This window comes from Schistocerca piceifrons, chromosome 2 (assembly GCF_021461385.2).
Source record: "Schistocerca piceifrons isolate TAMUIC-IGC-003096 chromosome 2, iqSchPice1.1, whole genome shotgun sequence".
In the NCBI taxonomy this organism is placed as follows: Eukaryota; Metazoa; Arthropoda; class Insecta; order Orthoptera; family Acrididae; genus Schistocerca; species Schistocerca piceifrons.
In genome coordinates, this window is record NC_060139.1 from 584,649,780 (window position 1) to 584,673,118 (window position 23,339).

At 42.6% G+C, this 23,339-nt stretch overlaps 1 protein-coding gene across 2 annotated transcripts in view; it reads right to left on the reverse strand.

Annotated features, from left to right (window-relative positions):
• Positions 1–23,339, reverse strand: part of LOC124776484 (pseudouridine-5'-phosphatase-like) — a 132,502-nt gene that overhangs the window by 86,574 nt on the left and 22,589 nt on the right. The window contains exon 2 of one of the 2 annotated variants that reach the window (XM_047251500.1): positions 20,152–20,370. In XM_047251500.1, coding sequence (XP_047107456.1) covers positions 20,152–20,370 — 219 coding nt within the window. Of the gene's footprint in view, positions 1–20,151; positions 20,371–20,435; positions 20,655–23,339 lie in introns of both variants that reach the window. The other variant, XM_047251499.1, reaches the window with a different exon arrangement.

Here is a 23,339-nt window from a genome sequence, read left to right on the forward strand (position 1 = left end):
CAGGTGCGAAATACCTTCTGCCACAAAACTGACCTGAGGTCACTCTCCGAAAGGTCAGTCTCCAAGGCTGGTGCACCGACAGCCTGTTTGGCCAGCTTGTCAACATGTTCATTTCCCGAGATGCCAACATGACCCGAGGTCCACACAAAGACCACAGAGCGGCAGCAATGGGCAAGAGTATGGAGGAACTCCTGGATAGCCATCACCAGATGAGAGCGAGGGAAACACTGGTTGATAGCTCATATATCACTCAGGGATTCACTACAGATAACGAAGAACTCACCTGAGCAGGAGCGAATATACTCTAGGGTGCGAGAGATGGCGAACAGCTTGGCAGTAAAAACACTGCAGCCAGCCAGCAATGAGCGTTGTTCATAATGATCCCCTAGAGTAAGGGCATAACTGACACAACCGGCAACCATCGAACCGTCAGTTTAGACAATGTCAGAGCCTTGAGACGCGTCAAGGATTGCAAGAAAGTGGCGTCGGAGGACCTCAGCAGGGAATGAGTCCTTCGGGCCCTGTGTCAAATCAAGCCGAAGGTATGGGCGGGGCACACAACACAGAGGTATACACAGAGGGGCCCGGAAAAGAGGTGGAAGACGGAAAACCTCAAGCCCAGAGAGAAGAGCTCTGATGTGAACCGCAATCGTACACCCTGATCGGGGCCGCCGTTCCGGAAGATGGACGACTGACTGAAGGAACAGGAGACAATAATTGGGATGCCCGGGCAAGTTACAAACTTGTGCAGCATAAGCGGCCAATAATTGTTGGCGCCGGAACCACAATGCAGGGACACCTGCCTCCACAAGTATGCTGTTGACAGGGATTGTCCGGAAAGCTCCAATGGCAAGTCGGATCCTGCTGTGAAGGATGGGGGTCCAGCAACCGCAATGCGGAAGGGGATGCCGAACTGTAAGCCAGGTTCCCATAATCTAGGCAGGACTGAATTAATGCCTGGTACAGACATAGAAGGGTAGACTGATCTGGCACCCCAGCTGGTGTGACTCAAGCAACGAAGAGCGTTAAGATGCCGCCAGCACATCTGTTTAAGTTGCTGAATATGAGGGAGCCAAGTCAACCGGGTATCAAAAACCAATCCCAAAAACAGATGCGTCTCCACCACAGCAAGAGGTTCGCCGTCAAGATAAAGCTGTGGCTCAGGGTGAACAGTGCGTCACCAGCAGAAATGCATAACGCAGGTCTTGGCAGCTGAAAACTGGAAGACAAGCGCTACATCCCAAGACAGCGCCTCGCGGATAGCGCCCTGCAGCTGCCGTTCAGCAGCTGCAATGCCAATGGTGCTAAAGTATAGGCAGAGGTTGTCAGCATACAAGGAAGCTGAGAGACGTTCCCACCGCCACTGCGAGCCCATTAATTGCAATTAGGAAGAGGCAGACACTTAAGACAGATCCTTGCAGAAATCCATTCTCCTTAACTTGGGAGGAACTATGGGAGGCTGCAACTTGCATGTGTAAGGAACGAAGCGCTGAAAATTTTGTATGAAAATCAGGAGCGGACCCCGAAGACCCAAACCATGAAGTGTACAGAGGATGATGTTGCCATGTCGTATTGTATGCCTTCTGCATGTCAAAAAAAGACTGCGACCAGATGCTGATGGCGTGCAAAGGCCGTACGGATGGCAGACACCAGGCACACCAGATTATTGGTGGCAGAGCGGCCCTTACAGAACCTACCCTGAGACGGAGCCAGAAGGCCCCGAGACTCAAGTAGCCAATACAAACTCTGGCTCACCATATGTTCGAGCAACTTTCAAAGAACATTGGTGAGGCTAATGGGGCAGTAGCTGTCCACCTTCAGTGGGTTCTTGCTAGGTTTCAACACTGGGATTACAATGCTTTCCCACCATTGTGACGGGAACTCACCCTCAACCCAGATATGGTTGCTAGGAGGCGTCGCTGGCAGTTCACCGAGAGGTGTTTGAGCATCTGATAGTGGATGCGACCTGGCCCGGGAGTCGTATCAGGGCAAGCAGCTAGGGCACTTTGGAATTCCCACTCACTGAACGGAGCATTGTACGGTTCAGGGTGGCACGTGTGAAGTGAAAGGCTCCAACGTTCTAACCACTCTTTCAAGGAGCGGAAGACCAGTGGGTAATTCACAGAAGCAGAACTCCGAGCAAAATGCTTTGCTAAGCGGTTTGCAATTGTGTCGGAGTCAGTACAGACTGCTCCATTCAGTGAAAGCGCAGATACGCTGACGGGGGTCCAATAGCCATAGAGTCGCCTAATCTTGGCCCAAACCTGCGATGAAGAGGTGGAAACATAACTTTCCCAGCACTCCTGCCTTCGTTGGCGAATGAGGCGGCGGGCTCGCGCACGGAGCTGTTTAAAGGCGATGAGGTGTGCCAATGAGGGATGCCACTTATGACGCTGGAGTGCCCGCCTGTGATCTTTAATCGCCTCAGCAATCTCGGGCAACCAACAAGACACAGTCCTTCGCCAAGGGGACCCAGAAGAACAGGGAATGGCAGATTCGGCACCAGTAACGATGCTAGTGGTGACCGAGTGAACCACCACATCAATGGTGTCATTGGTAAGAGGCTCAATAGTGGCAATGGAGGTGAACAAGTCCCAGTCAGCCGTATTCATAGCCCATCTGCAGGGGCACCTAGAAGAGTGATGCTGTGACAGTGTCAGATAGATCGGAAAGTGGTCACTACCACACAAGTCGTCACGCGCGCTCCATTGGACAGATGGTAATGGGCAAGGGCTGCATATCAAAAGGTCGATGGCTGAGTACGTGCCATGCGCCCCACTGAAATGTGTGGAGGCACCAGTATTTAAAAGAAAAAGGTCAAGCTGTGCCAATACTTGCTCAACAATGCTGCCTCGCCCTGTTGCCACTGATCCACCCCACAGAGGCTTATGGGCGTTGAAGTCACCCAGTAACAGAAAAGGTGATGGCAATTGGGCTATCAGCGCAGCCAGGACATGCTGCGGGACATCACCATCTGGTGGAAGATAGAGACTGCAGACAGTAACAGCCTGAGGCATCCACACCTGAACAGCAACAGCCTCTAAAGGTGTTTGTAGAGGGACAGACTCGCTGTAAAGAGAGTGAAGGACGTAGATGCAGATGCCACCAGATACCCTCTCATAAGCTCCCCAGTTCTTATAATAACCCCGATAGCCACGGAGGGCGGGGGTTCGCATCGTCGGAAACCAAGTTTCCTGAAGAGCAATGCAGAAGAAAGGTTGAAGGCTGAGAAGTTGTTGGAGCTCAGCAAGGTGGTGGAAAAAAACCACTGCAATTCCACTGGAGGATGACATTGTCCATGGTCGAAAAAGGCGTGAAGGGACCAAGGAGGCAGATTACGCCGCTGGGTCACCTGCTGCCACCAATTGAGTACTGATGGGAACAACATCCATCATGTCTGAAGGACCGGCAAGATCTAGATCCTCAGCGGATGCCAGAATCTCCACCACATCCTCAGATGCAGAGCTTGTAGGTAGCAGTGGAGTGGGTGCCACAGCAATTTCCTTGGTCTTAGGGGTCTTCGATCTCGTTTTCTCACACTGTTCCTTTGGTTGCCCTTGTGGGGAGGGCTTCTTTGATTCCGTCTCCGGGACTGAAGAGGACCGTGAAGCCCTACGACCAGCTACCTGGGGCTTCTTCAGCCCCTGGGGGGGGGGGGGGGGGTGTCTGGTTTGCCACTGGTAGGAACCTGGGAAGGGAGTGACCCAAGTGATCCCTTCCTAGTGAGAGAAGCAAAAGAAGACTTACACTCTCCGGCTTTGAAGTGGGGACTGGTGTCCCCGATGGTTGGGGGGGGGGGGGGGGGGAGGGGGGTGCTGCTCCTGAGGTAGGTGGTGCGGGAGCAACAGGGAGGGAAGTTCGCCCCCACCATCAAGGGAGCAGGTGCAGTCCTTCGGCTCTGAGGGTTGACTGTATGTGGTGCAACGGATAGAGCTGTAACAGGAGTGACAGTGGTGGCATAAGATAACGTCATGCGCACGGGATGAAGCCGTTAGAATTTCTGTTTAGCCTCAGTGCAGGTCAGTCAGTTCAGGGTCTTGTATTCCATTATTTTCTGTTCCTTCTGTAGAATCTTACAGTCCGGCGAGCAAGTGGGATGGTGCTCTCTGCAGTTGACACAGATGGGAGGCGGGGCACATGGAGTATCGGGATGGGATGGATGACCACAATCGTGACATATGAGGCTGGAAGCACAGCGGGAAGACATATGGCCGAACTTGCAACACTTGAAGCACCACATCAGGGGAGGGATATATGGCTTGACATCACAGCAGTAGACCATCACCTTCAACTTATCGGGTAATGTGTCACCCTCGAAGGCCAAGACGAAGGCACTGGTGACAACCTGATTATCCCTCGGAGCCCGGTGGACGCACCGAACGAAATGGACACCTCATCACTCCAAGTATGCATGTAGCTCGTCATTGGACTGTAAAGGAAGGTCCCTGTGGAAGACAATGCCCTGGACCACATTTAATCTTTCATGGGGTGTGATAGTAACAGAAACATCCCCCAGCTTCTTACAAGCGAGTAACGCCCGTGACTGGGCAGAGGATGCTGTTTTTATCAAGACTGACCTGGACCACATTTTTTACAAGTCCTCCACCTCCCCAAACTTGTCCTCTAAATGCTCTACAAAGAACTGAGGCTTCATGGACACACAGGATTCCCCATCAGCTCTCGTACAGACTAGATACCAGGGTGAATGTGTCTCACTGCCATTCATAGCCTTTCATTCCTCCCATGGTGTGGCCAGGGAGGGGAACAATTTAGGGTCATACATGTTTGCATTAAAGGGAGCCCTCGAACGCTTAGAGACTGCTGGTGGTTGGCCACTAGCAAGAGAAGATGTGCCACACTTCATTTCGTGTCATCCACCCTGATGCCACCTACTCCGACCAAGGGCCCTCCCCACAGGCGCCACCCAGTCACAGCAAGGGCCACTTGGCAGGATGGCCATTGCCGGGAGTCCCGATGCCCCAGCGAGATAGGCATCTGCTCCTTGGCGTATGTGGGGAGTTAATAGCGCAGGCATCAGTACAGCAATCCCTGTGTTGTAAGGGGGCTACAACCAACAGTGTACATGGCAACCCCACCAAAATGGACTGGTTACCATCCTGGATATTAGGTGGAAAGTGGTCCATGGTCGTCGTCAGCGCAGAAAGCGACACTGCAGACTGAATGGCGGAAATCGCACCCAGGAATGTATCCTCGTCCAAGAGATGAAGAGGGAGCGGGACTGCGCTGCAACGACGAATAAGCTGGCTAAAGGTCTCAATGCACGATGGACGCAACGCAAAAAGTAAGGCGCCCTTTCCAAGTTGGCTCACTCTTCGGAATAATTTTGAAATATGGTAGTCAAACCCAAGAGGGGACAATCACGTAAGGGCCGAAATGTTTGAGACTCATTTTAGTCACCTCTTACGACAGGCAGGAATACAGCAGGCCTATTCTTACCCCTGAACCTGCAGGGGGGAGGAATTTAAGGAGATGGGACTTGGAAAAACTGAAAGAATCAGAGGTTGTAGATAGTTTCAGAGAGAGCATTAGGGAATGATCAACAAGAATGGGGTAAAGAAATACACTAAAAGAAGACAGGCTAAGTTTGAGAGATGAAATAGTGAAGGCAGCAGAGGATCAACTACATAAAAAAGATGAAGGATAGTAGAAATCCTATGGTAACAGAAGAGTTATTTAATTTAATTGATGAAAGGAGAAAATATAAAAATGCAGTAAATTAAGCAGGCAAAAAGGAATACAAACGTCTCAAAAATGATATCGACATGAAGTGCAAAATGGCTAAGCAGGGGTGGCTACATGACAAATGTGAGGATGTAGAAGCAAATGCCACTAGGGGTAAGATAGATACTGCCTACAAGAAAATTAAAGAGACCTTTGGAAAAAAGAAAATCACTTGTATGAATATCAAGACCTCAGTTGGAAAACCAGTTATAAGCAAAGAAGGGTAGGCAGAAAGGTGGAAGGATGGACCATACAAGGGCTATGTACTTGAGGGCAGCGTTATTGAAACGGAAGAGGACGTAGATGAAGATGAGATAGGAGATGCGATATTGCGTGAAGAATTTGACAGAGCACTGAAAGACCTGTGTTGAAACAAAGCCCCAGGAGTAGACACATTCCTTTAGAACTACTAGCCTTGTGAGAGCTAGCCCTGACAAAACTCTACCGCCTGGTGAGCAAGATGTACAAGACAGGCAAAATACCCTCAGACTTCAAGAAGAATACAGTAATTCCAATCCCAAAGAAAGCAGGTGTGAAAATTACTGAGCTATCAGTTTAATAAGTCACAGCTGCACTATACTAACATAAATTCTTTACAGATGAATGGAAAAACTGGTAGAAACCGACCTCGGGGAAATCAGTATGGATTCCATAGAAATTTTGGAATATTTGAGGCAATATGACTATGATTTATCTTAGAAAATAGACTAAAGAAAGGCAAACCTACATTTCTAGCATTTGTAGACTAGGAGAAAGCTTTTGACTATGTTGGCTAGAATACTCACTTTCAAATTCTGAAGGTGACAGGGGTCAAATACAGGGAGAGAAAGGCTATTAACTATTCATGCAGAAGCCAGATGGCAGCTGTAAGAGTCGAGGGTCACAAAAGGGAAGCAGTGGCTGAGAAGGGAGTGAGACAGGGTTGTAGCCTATCCCTGGTGTTATTCAATCTGTATATGGAGCAAGCAGTAAAGGAAACAAAAGAAAAACTTGGAGCAGAAATTAATATCCATCGAGAAGAAATTAAGACTCTGAGGTTTGTCAATGACATTGTAATTTGTCACAGCAAGCAAGGACCTGGAAAAGCAGTTGAACAGAATGGACAGTGTCTTGAAAGGAGAATATAAGATTAACATCAACAAGGGCAAAACGAGTATAATGGAATGTAGTAGAATTAAATGAGGTGATGCTGAGGGAATTTGATTAGGAAATGGGACACTTAAAGTAGTCCAAGAGTTTTACTATTTGATGGTTGAAGTAGAGACGATATACGAGGGTCACTCCAAAAGAAATGCACACTTCCTAAGTTTCATATCAGCGCACACTCCGCTGCAGAGTGAAAATCTCATTCTGGAAACATCCCCCAGGCTGTGGCTAAGCCATGTCTCAGCAATATCCTTTCTTTCGGGAGTGCTAGTTCTGCACGGTTCGCAGGAGAGCTTCTGTAAAGTTTGGAAGGTAGGAGACGAGGTACTGGCAGAAGTAAAGCTGTGAGTACCGGGCGTGAGTCGTGCTTCGGTAGCTCAGTTGGTAGAGCACTTGCCCGCGAAAGGCACAGGTCCCGAGTTCGAGTCTCGGTCGGGCACACAGTTTTAATCTGCCAGGAAGTTTCTTAGTTCAACCTGTTCCCGCGGGTGGCGCCACCACAGCATGTCTTCAAGATGGCTGCTACACTTTACGTTCATCAGAAGCAACATACTGTCATAGAATTCCTGTGCTGTGAAAACAAGACAGTGGGGAAATATCCAGAAGAGGTTGAAAAAGGTGTATGGAGATGCTGCTGTCAATTGCAGTACCGTTAGTCGGTGGGCAAACAGGTTACATGATGAAAGCGGGCACGGCAATATTGAGGATTGTCCTTGCAGCGGCAGGCCTTGTACTGCACACACTCCAGACAATTGGTGACTGCTGACAGATGCATCACAATGAACAAATTGTCACACTATGTTGGGATAGGGGAAGGAAGTGTTTGCAGAATACTGAAAGTGTTGGAGTTAAAAAAAGGTTTGTGCCAGGTGGGTTCCCAGGATGCTGACAGTGGCTCACAAAGAAACAAGAAAAACAATATGCAGCGAACTTTTGGAACAGTACGAGAATGGTGGAGATGAATTTCTTGGATGAATTGTGACAGGTGATGAAACATGGCTCCATCATCCGAGGAGACAATCATTGGAGTGGCATCATGTAAATTAACTCAAGAAAAAAAAAATTCAAAACCACACCTTCTGCTGGAAAAGTTATGGCTACGGTGTTTTTTGATTGCGAAGGACTCTTGCTTGTGGACATCATGCCAAGTTGAACCACCATAAATTCTGATGCATATGTGACTACACTGAAGAAACTTCAAGCTCGACTGAGTTGTGTTCATCCACATCGGCAAAAGCAGGATGTTTTGCTGTTGCACGACAATGCACGGCCACATGTCAGTGAAAAAACCATGGAAGCGTTCACAAAACTCGGATTGAAAACAATGAAACACCTACCTTACAGTCCTGACCTGGCTCCATGTGACTATCATCTCTTTGGGAAACTGAAAGACTCTCTTCATGGAACAAGGTTTGAATATGATGACACTCTTGTGCATGCTGCCAAAGAGTGGCTCCAACAGGTTGGTCCAGAATTTTACCGTGTGGGTATACAGGCGCTGGTTCCAATATGGCGTAAGGCAGTTGAGAGGGATGGAAATTAAGTGGAGAAATGAAAATATTGCTCGTAAAGGATGTATCTACACACTGTAAAACTTTCAAACATGTAGAATAAAAGATGGATTTTTAAAAAAATAGTGTGCATCTCTTTTGGAGTGACCCTCATAAAATGTAGACTGGCGATGGCAAGGAAAGCATTTACGAAACAGAGGAATTTGTTAACATCGAGTACACATTAGTTTTGACAAGAAGAGAATAGAAGCTTTTGAAATATTGTGTTACAGAAGAATGCTGAACACTACATGGGTAGATCACGTAATTAATGAGAAGGTACTGAACAGAATTGGGGAGATGAGGAATTTGTTGCACAACTTGACTAGAAAATATTGGACAGAAGTGCAGAGGGTAAAAATCAGAGTGATACCAAGGCATGAATACACTACACGGATTCAGAATGATGTGGGCTGCAGTAGTTACTAGGAGATGAAGGAGCTTGCACAAGATAGAATAGCAAGGAGAGCTGCATCAAACCTGTCTCTGAACTGAAGATCACAACAACAGAGTTGGGGTTATTTTAACAGCATCAAATTTTGGGATAACATTTTTTTGTTTTGAAAAGTATTTTTTGGTTGAAGATTTACTTTTATTTGCATTAAATAATAGTCAGAATCAATATTAGCCAATTTCCAAACTTGGACATTTAAATTTCTTTGTAGTTAGGCTATGAAGTAGCTACATGATCAATCTGAAATTCCCAATAGATGTATTGGGTGCCCGCAAAGTTTTTTGTTTAGAGAGTTTTTTTTTTTAATTTGCTGACTTTTATTTTTTTTTTGCATGTTTCAATAAGTCTTTGGCCATTTTGGTTTGTCCATTTATGCGCAACAAATCCATCGAACAAAATTTTCTTGTATTTTTTTTTTTCTCTCTTTACCTAGCTGAGCATTAAAACCACCCATTGAAATTTTAACAGCATTTGAGGGAATTTTCGAGATGAAGCTTTCTAACATTTCCCAAGTTTCATTAACTTCTTCAGATTTTTTACAGTTATCCTCATTGACCGGCGTTCTTTATCTGTGAATTTACGAGAAGTTGTCATTAGTCTATTATTAATGGGCTTTATCTCAGGTATTAAATTTAACTCCCAGATGTGGTGTATAATTAAGTATTCCTTTATCATTTTTACTTAAAAAAATAAATAAATAAAAAATAAGAAAGAAACACAGTAGCTGCCAAAATCCATGGTGTTACTTACTGTCTGTCGTTCGTGTTTCTTGAAGTACCAAAATTTGATTCTTCTATTCCTTTACTGTATCTTGAGTCTTGCACCATAGGAATCAAGGGAGAGGATGCTGTTTGGTGGCCAATATCCTCTTCTTACTATATAACTGCACACAGGTATTAACCTGGTTCTTTATTTATATAAACAGGAAGCTACTTAACTTTAAGAGTGCATGTGTTGTGGTACAAGCTCTTCTCTACAGTCCATGTTAGCCTCACTGCTGGTGAAGTACAAGTCCCACTAAGCGATAAATGACAGACCCCAAACTAGGATGTGATTTAGTGCGCCAGTGACTGAGCTAGTGACTGAGCGACTGCGATATTGACTGAGACTGCCTGATCTGAGACTGTGCCCTCCAGTCAACGGCGGATATCTAAATACTTGCGGTCAAAAGGGCATTGGCGCTGCATTACTTGTGAGTGTCTTTGGTCTCTCTCCCGATAGGTGCACTTGATCCAGTGCCTACTATCGATCTTCTTGCTGCCTCTTTGCCGACCGGTGTGCTGGCGACAGCTTACGCCAGCACAGTATCTCTCGATATATGAAGTTTACTTGGTTGCAACAGTGTTTGTATATTAAGTGTTGCAAAAAATGTATTTGTTTTGGTTTAAGTTGGCCAGATTATTCTGACTTCCTCTGTTAAATCACACTGCATTTTAACCTGGCCACCCCAGAATCCGAAAGACCAGCTGCACCAGTAATACTGGCGGTGGATTAACCATCTGAGGTAATATTGCGATTACCAAAATGCTCCACGATGATTGCAACTGGTATCACGTTATGTAGAGTAGACTCACTGAGCGAACTCACAGTATTAAGACTTGACGGGTTAGTTCCAGAATATAAATTTCAGTTGCACCACTGGTGAACAGATGCTGACCACTTTGCCACATGCTAGAAGACAGAAGAAAAGTAGATCTGGTTTTGTTTAGCCTTGGTCTGGGACTGCTTATTCTGTATTCACAGCTGTCCACCATATTTGATGGAACATTCACTATCCACCATCTGTGATCTGTCCAATACCCTAGGTAAGGTCGGCTTCTTAGACTTTTAGTTACAAGATCTTCAAGCTACCAAAAGTTTAATAACTATCCTCTACACCCTAGGCTATATTTAGGATCTGGATATACCTAGGCTGAAATTGTGAGGAGGGCCCTACTAGAGGCATTTTCGTGATTATTAATCTGCAAAAACAGTATTTTAGAGTAATTTGTGAATTAAAAGCATTACAAAGCATTTAAGGTTGTTATTTAATTGCACAAAATTTTACAGTATAATTGTACGATTTAATGAAGTGAGATCAATGATTTAAATTCTTTCCATTTCTAAAATATTCGACATGATTTGTAGGAATCAATGATGACAACAGTTTTTTGAAAAACAAAAAAGGTCAATATTAATGTCTCTGTATATGTAAACTGAAGTCTATAAATGCCGGCTGACATCAGGAACTGCCGTAGGGATTTTTCACTAATAGCTACACTGATTCATGCAGAAGGTTTGTGTGTATAACTTATAAATGTTTTGTACAATTTGTGTGAATGACGATGAACTAAAGTTAAGTTGTGAAAATGATTCCACTGCCACCTAGCAAACAGCAACCATAATTTGAGAGAGGAACAGTAACTGGAAAGTGCAGAAAGTGTGATCAAATTTGCATTTGTTGTGTTGGTCTGAAGACTGAAAGGTTGAGAGATCAAATCCCACCTGGGGTAATTTTTCTCGCGGTGTCTTTTAACCTAGCATTCCTCTCTCAGTGTTATGGAGATCCACCAGAAATGAAATGTGGCTCGAACTCCACATTACACAGTAGCTCACCTTTCCCCAGGTGGAAAATTGGTCGTGGACATACAAATCCATTAGCAATCACAATGCACACTCTTAAACCACTGCAAATTCTTCGAGCAACAGGTAGTGAGCTATTTAAATTTGAAATATCATTATAAAATGCTACAAGTAAAATATTTTCCGAACAACTACTTTAGCAGCTTCAGCAACTTTGCTTCGTTTATATACGGTACATTCTTTCAGCAGCACAGCACATGACGCAACTTCAAGCTTCCTGCTTTTCTGGAATCAAAACTAGATGTGAGCAGGATGCTTCGTGTAGCATAATAGAGAAGTCTGCCATAGAGAGTTCATGACAAAGAATTGTGCAGTGAGTCTCAATGATGCATCTGTGTGTATTAAACTTAGAACAGTAGTGCTGTAACTTGAGCTACACATGTAGTTAGTGTGTGTTGTTCTTGTTTTTTCTTTTATTTTTGACACTTCAGTGAGCCTCCAATACATACTTAATTCGGCCTCCCCCCCCCCCCCTTCCCCCTCACACACCCACACACACGATTTGCGTTCAACATCCACAATGGAACACACAACATGTATGCCTTCAGACAACTTTCTTTGTGTGCACTGCTTGCAACACATAAGTTTTATGAAAATCAGGATATTCATTTACTTAATATTGTTCTGCCGGATGGGTAGGAGCGCCTGGTCCCTGGCACAAATCTGCCCGGTGGATTTATGTTGAGGTCCGGTGAGCCGCCCAGTCTGTGGATGGTTTTTAGGCGGTTTTCCATCTGCCTCGGCGAATGCGGACTGGTTCCCCTTATTCCGCCTCACCCAGTTACACTATGATGGCGATTGCTGCGCAAACAAGTTCTCATGTACGCATACACCATCATTACTCTACCATGCAAACATGGGGGTTTCACTCGTCTGGCATGAGACGTTCTCAGGTGGGGGAGGGGGTCAACCGGGGGCCGAACCGCACAACAACCCTGGGTTCGGTGTGGGGCGGCGGAGGGGTGAAGTGGACTGCGGTAGTCGTCGTAGGGTTGTGGACCACTGCGGTTGCGGCGGAGCCTCTCCATCGTTTCTAGGTCTCCGGTTAACATACAATACAATACAATATTGTTCTCTGAATTTTGTTCGGAACTCTATGCAGTGGGCCTGTGGACTTTATGCAGTGGGCTACCCATGCAAAGCTGGACCAAGTCACTAGTAATTATTATGAAATACAGGGTGGAGAAAAATTGTGTCACAAAATTTTAACCGTTGATAGCTGATGCCCATAGGAACCAAAATTACTAATGTTGTTTAGGTCAACAATGCACCATTTTTAAACTATGGAAACTTGGTGCCACATGCTCTGATTGGCCGTGGGATTGCTCTGTTGCCATTCGTTGGTTGACAAGCAGCGCTACGGTTGTCGGTTCACACATACCGTATTTACTCGAATTTAAGCCGCACTTTTTTTCCGGTTTTTGTAATCCAAAAAACCGCCTGCGGCTTAGAATCGAGTGCAAAGTAAGCAGAAGTTCTGAAAAATGTTGGTAGGTGCCGCCACAACTAACTTCTGCCATTGAATATATGTAGCGCTACACAGGCATGCTTTGCAGGCACGAAGATAAATACTGGCGCCAAAACCTCTGCATCAGTAAAAAAAAATGGAAGGCTAGATTTTTTTCTCCACCCCAAATTTAGACCACTGCATTTTCATATATTACCTAACGAAGTAAATACAAATTTTGTATTGTTGATCTTCGAATGTAGCAGCATTTCAATGTACTACGAAAATCCGACTGGCAAGACTGTTTGGGATGTTTGTCAATATGGCCAACTCTACGTTCTGAATTTTTTCCTACCTGTGAGAAGAGATGGTTGCTAATAGGAACTTTTATGAATTGTGAATCACATGCAGTGGGCCTATTCTTTTCACCATAAGAATAATACGAATATAAACATTTTGCCATGTATTCTTTCGTGTTTGCTGCTATCTCATTTAAATCCTGTCTGCCTAATAAACTACGAAACTAGAGTGAGACAACAGCAAATGCGGAAGAATATACATCTCATATCATGTTTATATTCGTATTATTCTTATGCCTAATAGTGATACAGTCAGAAATGAAGCACGGCAACTGACTAGATTCTTAAATCTAAGATGACTCTAATTTCTGTGCAGAATGTAATGTACTAAAGAGGCGTCTGCAAAGATTTTCAAATGGAGAAAAATTTTTGCTAAACTATCGTTGAGAACATCATCTATCATACGCAGTCTATTATTTGGTTCTTGTTGATCATTATCCAAGAAAGCAGCAGTGTAAGTAACAAAAAATTGCAGTCTCTTGCCACAGTTTCGCTAATGAGACAGTAGCGTGCACAAAAGCAAGCCATGCCGCAAGCGGCGACAGGCTGTAAACACTCATTATCAGAATGCGACAAACAATGCATGACACAGTACAGTAATGCATCTTCAGCTTAGAGTGACGTAAACACCTACAACAAAGAGAACGGCACTTATCAGATCAAAGAAAAATAAGCAATCAATTCAAACCAGACGAAGGACGTGAAAAAGGAAGGGTACCCTTATAAATAGGGATGGAGCACCTGACACATAGCAATGGCTACCTGGTAAAGCTTAACTGCTAAGCTTACGACTCGAATCAAACTACTGCAGCTTTATCGTCATCCGTTTGACCTAAATTGTGTCTCATATTACAATGGACCAACTTTGTTTCAATTTGGAGGTGCGGCCTAAAACTTTTCTCTCCCCTTGAATTTCAAGTCTCAAATTTCAGGTGTGGCTTAGATTCGGGAAATTTTTTGTTCCTTGATTTCGAGTCTCATTTTTCAGGTGCTGCTTAGATTCGAGTAAATACGGTACACTAAGAGGATTGCATTCAACATGCCGCCAGTCACTTGAGGGCAATGCTAGACTAGATCAAGCTTTAGGTAAACAATATCCTAGCTATAAAGAAGGCCCTTTTCAGGGCCAACATAATTTGTAAAAGACTTTCTGTACGTGAACTAACAGCTGTTGATGGGTTTGTTCCCTGTATGTCTTATTATGAAACTACACTGGATGTGTCGGGACCCTGGCGAATTCACCCCCAGGCGTCCAGAGTGGAAGGCTGGTGCGCCACCACCAAGCATGCAGGCCGTCTTGGATACATCACAATTTCTGGCAGGCATAGCATTCACGGTCATGTGTTGTCCAGAGCATTCGGCAACAGGGCAATCTCGCGGCCAATCAGAGCGCGTGGCACCAAGCTTCCTTAGTTTAAAAATCATGCATTGTTGACCTTCACAACATTAATAGTTTTGGTTTCTACCGGCATAAGCTATCCACGGTTAAAATTTCGTGACATAATTTTTCTCCACCCAGTATATATACATATACAGGGTGTACCATTTATCTTGACCACCACAAATAACTGTTTGTCCAGATGCAAATTACAAGATGTTTCAAGCAAATGTTCTTTAACCATCAGGAGGACATCAGTCAGTATGATTGCCTTTGTTGTAGCTTTGGTTTTTTTTTTTTTTACAAAGATATGAACAGCGGTATGCCTTTTAAATGGCACCCTGTATTTTTTATTCAGTAATTCACTTCCTCTCCTAAAGACCTATTCAAAAATGTATCAGTGTGTACCATTTACTGAAACACAACGTTATTAATTACATAACACAATATTGACGTTGATGCTCCCAGCGCTTAGTGCAGGTACTCAGGATAATGAAACACATCCACGTGCTGATGTTGACAGATGACAAATGTAAACATAAGTAGAATGCACATGCGTCATTCTGAAAACCATCGTCAATTGAAGAGTTGTGTGAGTAGAATGTACACCAACGAAGAGAGGGTAGAAATGCTACTCATCTATGGGGAATGTAAGTTAGCAGAACAGTAATTGCAGTACTATTTTCTTACGCGCGGTACATGTAGTACAATAGTCAAAACTCTTATCAACCATTATTTTATGAGTCTTAGCAATTCACCAACTGGACTGTCACACTTCTGAGAGGTTGCTACTGGTAATTTGACACAAGGGAGTATGGGATTTGAGGAGTGAATGGTGACTGAATTCATATGAGCTACACTTCAAAAATTCAGGGGAATAAGCAAATACAAAACAACAAGGCACTTTTTTTTGTTCATGTCAACCCCATATGAAACACATGACAGTGGCAGCAAATTTGTTGCACAGTCTACTTTGAATACCTGTTACCAAAATTTTCCTGGCTTCATAAAAGCAATACTGTCTCTCTTCCAACGATTCACATTTCAATCCCCTCCATATTTTTATTACTGTGTGTGTACTGACCTGGTATGATCCCAGCAGTGTGTCGTGAGGAAGAGCTACTAACAATGGAGTAATAGATGTGGGTCATTTGTGCAGGAAAGGCCTGAAAGGAACGGTTCACTAAACTGAACTGAAGGATCAACGAATGACTTCTAAGGGAAGATCATTCACCACTTCTTCAGTTATATCTCGTTCCCACCTCGGTCTTGTTTGGTTGGCCTTTTTCTTTTCTGGTCAGATGTTCCTTGTTCTAGTGCCACCATTTCTCATTCCATTAGCCTCATGTAGTCAGTTTCATGTTTTTTTTTTTTTTTTTTTTTTTTTTTTGCTCATTTGTTCCTTGTTCCTGTTCCACCATCTCTCTTTACCACCTCTGTCACTAATTCCTTGTTTCATTATACTTTTGTTCATTGTATTAGCCTGTTCTTGTTCAGTTTCAAACCTTTCACAAAATCTCAACTTGTAGTTCCCTGCAAACATCATTTATGCCCACAGAGAGTAACTGAGAACTTTGTTATAATTATGTATTAAAATCAGGACAAGTAGTCCTGACTTGCTAGAACTCACTTTTCAACATGCTAGTCTGTGTTTTTGAAAACAAAGTGCCCATACTTTCCATTTTAACTTTCATAAATACTATTTATCAATGGAAATGTTTAAGTTCCTAAATACAAGTTCAATAGGTTGTTCAAAAGTAAAATTTTAAAATTAAATGAAATGAATCTATCACAGCAGTTCCCCATATTGTATTCACTAAGACATGACATAAGGGCAGTGGGACTACCTGAAGTCCATTGTACTCTCAGTTTCCCTCATTCAAGTCACCAACTTTTTTTTAAATTTATGTGCATACAGTACTTCACGAATACTTCAAATTTTATAATGACAATTGTTTATTACCTACATATACTCATTTTTTATGGACGTGGAGTGTACGTTGTGAGAGAAAGAGTTTTCATTTTTTTTTAATTTGAATGAAATTTTTATATAACACCCTAATACATGGTGGTTATATAGCAAGGGCATACACAATGGTACACCAGGTGCCTCCCATCCCTTCCCTCTGGCCCTCTTGACCTACCTTGGAAAACTGATCTTCACAAGTCGAACTCACATCATGCTCTGCCACACAGACAGACAGTCTGAAATAAGGTGAAACATGTAAAGAATAGTGAATAGTGGCAAGTGCACCCGGAACCCATGAAATCTCGAAATTTTTTCGCTGTTCCCTGTGAAACTGACATCAGCCCCCCATGCACACAACACAGATCGGTACTACTAGTTTTATTTGACTTTTCAAAGCCTATCAAGAAATACATAATTATATTAAAAAAAGGAAAAGTTGACAATTTAAAATTAACAGTCCTGCAGATGACTTGTTACCACTGAAATAGTTGCAAAGATAAATGAGTCTGCCTATTTTTATGGGCAATACTCTGGAACAGATCCACTAGCACCTCAAATGTGATTACCTTTACAGGTCTACAGAATCCTTCCAACAAGTCCAGTTCTTCCATCCATTGATTTCATGTGTTCATTCAAGTCCATACAGCTTCACAGTGTTACTCTTAGATATTTTAATAATATAACAGGCTTGCGTAGTTTAGCACTAATTTTATTATAATTTAATTGGCATATTATTGCAATTATCCACATTCAAAAAGAATTACTTTCAGTATACCACATGAAACTAATTCATGTTATCATCATAAAGTAATGATACTTCCCTACTGACAATGTATCAGTGGCGAATAACTGGAGACCGGGCGGGGGGGAGGGGGGGGGGGGTTGCAAAAGGAAGCTAGCCGTGCCCCTTCAAAGGAACCATCCCAGCATTTGCCTGAAGTGATTTACGGAAAACACAGAAAACCTAAACAGAATGGCCTCCCAAATGCAAGTCCAGTGTGCTAATCACTGGGCCGCCTCACTTGGTGATTGCTTTATTATAATTCCAATCTTCCTCACAATGTTTACAGGGTGTTTCAAAAAGGACTTCACAAATTTAAAAATACATATATATTTATTGAAAGAAGGTATAGATCTGGGCTTAGTATTATTTTGTAGGGAAACACATCAATTTTTTTTACTTTAAACTGAAGATGTTGTATGCGGCTTCCACTGGTTATCCTACACACATCCCACTGGAAGTAATTTTTTTCCAAACTTACTGTAACATTGCAGGTGTAACTCGTTCAGTGTCAGCGTAAATTCTTGCTCTGAGTTCAGGTAGAGAAGCCGGGACAGGAAGTACAAACACGATATCCTTGATGAATCCACATAAAAAAAAGAATCGAGTGATGACAGGTCTGGGGAACATGGGGGCCATGCAATTAGCGCATCACGGTCAATCCATTGACCTGGAAAGTGGTCACTGAGAAAATCCCAGCCATCAGCCAGGTAGTGTGATGGTGCACCATCTTGTATGAAGTAAGCATTTCGTTCTTGGTCATCATTGTCGATCTGCGGTATCAAAAATATCCAGGTACACTATCCCAATGATGGTTCTCTCACAGAAAAAAAGGCGCCGTACACTTTGTTCTTGCTCAATGCACAAAAAACGTCCAGTTTAGGGCTATCACGAACATGTTGCAGTTGCTAATGTGGATTTTCACTGCCCCAAATCCTACAGTTGTGTGTGTTATCTTGCCAATTAAGTGAAAAGGCGACTCATCAGAAAAGATGATTTTTGTCCAAAGCCTGTTCATCCTCACATTATCAATTTAACATATCGGCACAGAAGTTCTTGTGAGCAATTTTATCAGTGTCTTTTATTACTTGTATGATCATCAAACTGTACAGTTTAAAATGCAAATGTTTTTTCAACAAACACACACACCAAGCAGTCATATGCAGTATTTGCATTTCGCTAGATGCGCGCCGAGTCAATTATGTAGGGCTGTTGACAAAATGTAGTCTCACTCACTCGATGACATTGTCAGATGTGCTTGGACGACCTGGTGATTTCTCGTGTCTTACTGAGCACATTTATGCCTCTCGTAAATTGTAGACCTACAACAAGGATCTTTAGCATATTTGGTATGGAAATTACACTGGACTGTTGTCTTCGACCTCGATTCTTCAAACCAAAACACACAGTTAGCACACTTGGGTCCAGTGTAGGCAGCCATCTTTAACACAACTGCCGCTAATGCTCATTATGGTGCAATTTGGCACTAGCGAACTACGCGAGACAAAACTTTATGTGTTTCCCTACAAATTGACACTGCAATCACCTCTGTAGGTACTATGAATTAATTTATATGAGTTTTCAAAGTTGTAAAGTCCGTTTTGAAACACCCTGTATTTGTAATTAGGTAATTCATTTCAGCCAGTGAAGATCATCTTCAGACCTAAGCAGAAAAGTGTTGGCATTACACATATCACACCATTTCATGTGATAGCACAGTCAGAATCATTGGCCATTTCAGCTTCATCAACAAATAAAATTACGTACATAATGGGCATAGTTACTGTGCCTCTCTTCATGTGCAGTATTCATGCTTCAATGGTGCTCATTACACACCACAATTTTATTTGTTTGACAAAGCCAAAATGGCTAATGATTTTGACTGCAGGAATGGAATTACAATAAAGCAAATATTTTCCTGGATCACTGAAAACATGTTCACGAGTAAGGCACAACTTGTAAAACCATTGGTTTGTTTATTGAAAGTGTGGTACTCTTCAATATAAAGGCAACAAGATATGAGGCACCTTGTTTTAAGTAAGTGCTGTTGTGAATTAACAATAAAACAAGTAGACTTTTCTTAGCAATCTTATTTTTAAATGAAATCCTGTACTTGAATCTACTTTCCTACATAAGTCCCACCAATATTAAGGCACTTATTATATCATACAATCAGCTGCTGAATCCCATTCTCCTATAAATCTGTTGCCTGATTAGACAACAACTGCACAAAGCACACTTCTTGACACTTGAGGAAACAGTTCACTGATCCAGTTTCACGCCATTAACACTAAGAAAATGAATCGCAGCTTACATTTCACAGTCACTGGGGTTCTCAATTGGAGGAGACATTTCAAATACTCACCAAGAAATGTAAATACATCACATATTGATGGGAATTATGTAGAAAAGTAGATTAAAGTACAGGCTTTCATGTGAAAATAAAATTGTTAAGAAAAGTCTCTCTGTTTTATTTTTATTTCAAAATGGTACTTTCTTACAAAACACGCCTCATATAAAAAGCTAACACTGTTGCAATTATGTCAGATCTATACGAGACAAAATGATTGTTTCAGGAATGCATAAATGTATTACTACTAATTAATGGTTTTTTTTTAACTAAAGAAACACTACAAAGCCTACGAGCTGGAAATTACATTAATCAACAACTTCTTTTACAAGTAAGTTAATAGAACAGTATACCTGGCATCAGATGAACATGTGGTAGATATCTCATAAAACCCCTTCTTTGTAGTAACAAAAATTGATCAACATTCATAGGTAAATTAAGGTCATCAATCATAAGTTGTGCTGCAGCTACCTCCAACATACCCATCATTTTTACATGAATTTTCCACGTGAACCTCTTTTTGTGTCTTGCAGCAATAGAATCAAAAACTTCTGCATATATTTTCTCAGAATCTGTGACAAACAACAATAATAAATCTGAATATTATAATAATTAATAACTTCAAATAGATATCTACCTGGTAATACGTTACACTCCGGCATAAGTTTTTGGTATAAAGCCTGTGCTTGTGTAATATACTCCTCTACTGTTATTGGTAACTCTAAGGCTTTAATTATATGTTCCGCCGCTTCTTTGCCCGTCATACCCATCTGGTGCTGCTTGATTTCCCACGTGAAAGTCTTTCCATATTTTTGGCATATCTCCTGTGTAGCAATGGTGTATATCCTCTCCGTGTCTGAAATGTTATCATTTAGAACTACTATTTAGTGACATTCTACTTTCATACCAAGGTATAAAAAACTGAAGGTAATTATGTTCTGTGGCATTCTTGTACTTAGACTATGAATTCAAAATGTTACAAAAGTTTCATGTGCACACAAATATGTATTATCTCCACAAACAGGGGTTACAGTCCTGATTTTCGCCTGCTTCCTCACAATACTACTTTGCTCTTTGTAGCTATTAATCAAAACAAATATTATGTAAACCTGCTTCTTGCATTACTATAATACATATGCGAGTTCCATGTTAGTAATGTTAAACTATTGATGCCAAAAGCAGAAAGTAGCTACAATACAAAAAAATGAAAGAGAGATTCTCATGATTACTTTAAAAATTGGTTGTTTTGAGCACTGCATTGAAGGGCAAATTTAAATGAAAACACAGTTGAAATTACAAGAATACAGAATGACTGGCCATTAAAGAAGGCTAAATTCTAAGCACTTCTAACTGAAACATCTAAAGTAGAAAATACTAATCCTAACTCGTGAAACTTTTAAACCTTACTTTAGAAAGGAAAAAAGGACTGCTTGGGGGGAAAAGGTGGAGGGAGGAGGATGTGTGGCAGGTCACTAACCTCTTAGGTTTAGGGTGAGAACTTCTAATCAGTAATCTGCCCCCCCCCCCCCTAATGTTTCCAACCAGTTCCTTCCCCCCCCCCCCCCCCCCTCCCACGCACTACCTCTTATTGTGTCATTTGGAGATAGATGTCTAATGTAACCTATGCTTAAGAATTACTTGAAACATACCAGCTGCATTAATTCTTTCCTGCCCAACAGCACTTAAAAGTCCCACCCTCTTTCTACTATCATAAAACAGCATGAAGCTGAATTCATGCAGCTGTGCCCTGTCATGACTTCTGTGTTCCTCTGCTGTAGCACAGGACACTATTTGACTGTGATAGCTCAACATCTCTGCTCACAGATGGTAGAGATACCGACTGTTGCACCCCTTTATTGTTCATTATGTCATAAGAATTTAGGAGCCCTGGTGATGTGATTAAAGGTAGATACCATGGATTCATTATGAACAGGAAGGTAGGGCAGAAAGTGAATTACTGCCAACAGTTCAGTGATAGCATTGTTCTTATCAGAAGCTACAGAAAACCAATGCCACCGTTGCCTAGTACTAGTACTAGTACTAGTACTACTATTACTACTACTACTGAATGCTCTGCTGTAAACCTGTTAGACAATGCAAGGATTAAACGTTATCGCAGTAAGTTATTTAGGGAACATTTATTGCATTTGTTGCAAGTTGTCATCACTGATGGTGGCAATCAACAACAGATTCTACATAAGCAATATAGCTAGCAGGCTACAAGCATTCTTCAAGTGGAAAGCATGTGTATGTGTCTACTGCAACCATCGCTTGGTACTGGCAACAATGCAATCCCACCATCATTTGTGAATTGGACAATATTACTACTCAGGTACACATGATGAAACCACAAGCACAAGATGTAGAGACAGAAAACATATGAGAATACTGACTAGGTAATTCACTATGCCAAGAAAGATGATCATTTAATAATCATGGAGGACTGAAATGTGGCAGTAGGAGAACACACAGAAGACAGGGTTATGGGAGGATATGGGCTCGCTAGCAGGAATGTGAGAGGAAAAAGATTGAGTTCTGCAATAACTTTGAGCTAGTAATAGCAAATACACTGTTCAAAAATCGCAAGAGTAGGTGGTATACTAGGAAAACGCCTGGAGACACAGGAAGATTCAAGATAGATTACACAATGGTCAGAGATTCAAAAAGAGATTTAAGGCATACAATGGAGCAGATAGAGGCCGAGTTCATAATTTAATAACAATAATGAGTAGAGTGAAGTTCAGACCTGCCAGGTTAGCCAAGAGCGCAAATGCGCTGCTTCCTGGACTCGGGTAGGGGCGCCGGCCCCAGATCAAATCCGCCTGGCGGATTACCGACATCGGCCGGTGTGTCGGCCAGCCTGGATGTGGTTTTCCACATTCCACTGGGTGAATACTGGGCTGGTCCCCACGTTCTGCCTCAGTTACACAACTTGCAGACACCTGAACACGTTCGCACTATTCCCTGGAATACACTAGACGCAGACAGCTGGGGGTACACTAATTCCGTCCCAGGCAGTACGGGGTGGCGGCAGGAAGGGCATATGGCCACCCCTTATAACTAACCTTGCCAAATCCATTCCCAACTGTGCCGAACCTGTGAAACTGTGGGACAAGGCACCAGCAAAAGAAAGAAAGAAAGAAAGAAAGAAAGAATGAGTAGTGTGAAGTTTAAGAGAATAATCCAGAAGAATCAGACAGAAATAGGATACTGAAATAATGAGGAATGATAACATGTGTTTAAAATTCTCTTAGGCTGTATATACTGTGATAATGAATACCACAGTAGGCAGCTCAGTTGAGGAAGAATGGACATCTCTAGAAACTGCAGCCACAGAAGCTGGACAGACACACACAGGTAGAAGGAAGGTAATAATATAGAATACTTGGATAAAAGAAGTACATCAACTGATCAATGAAAGAAATAAGTGCAAAAATGTTCAGGGGAAGACAGGAGTACAGCAATATAACTCACTCAGGAATGAAAATAAACAGGAAGTGCAAGGAAGCTAAGGTGACATATCTATACGAAAAACATGAAA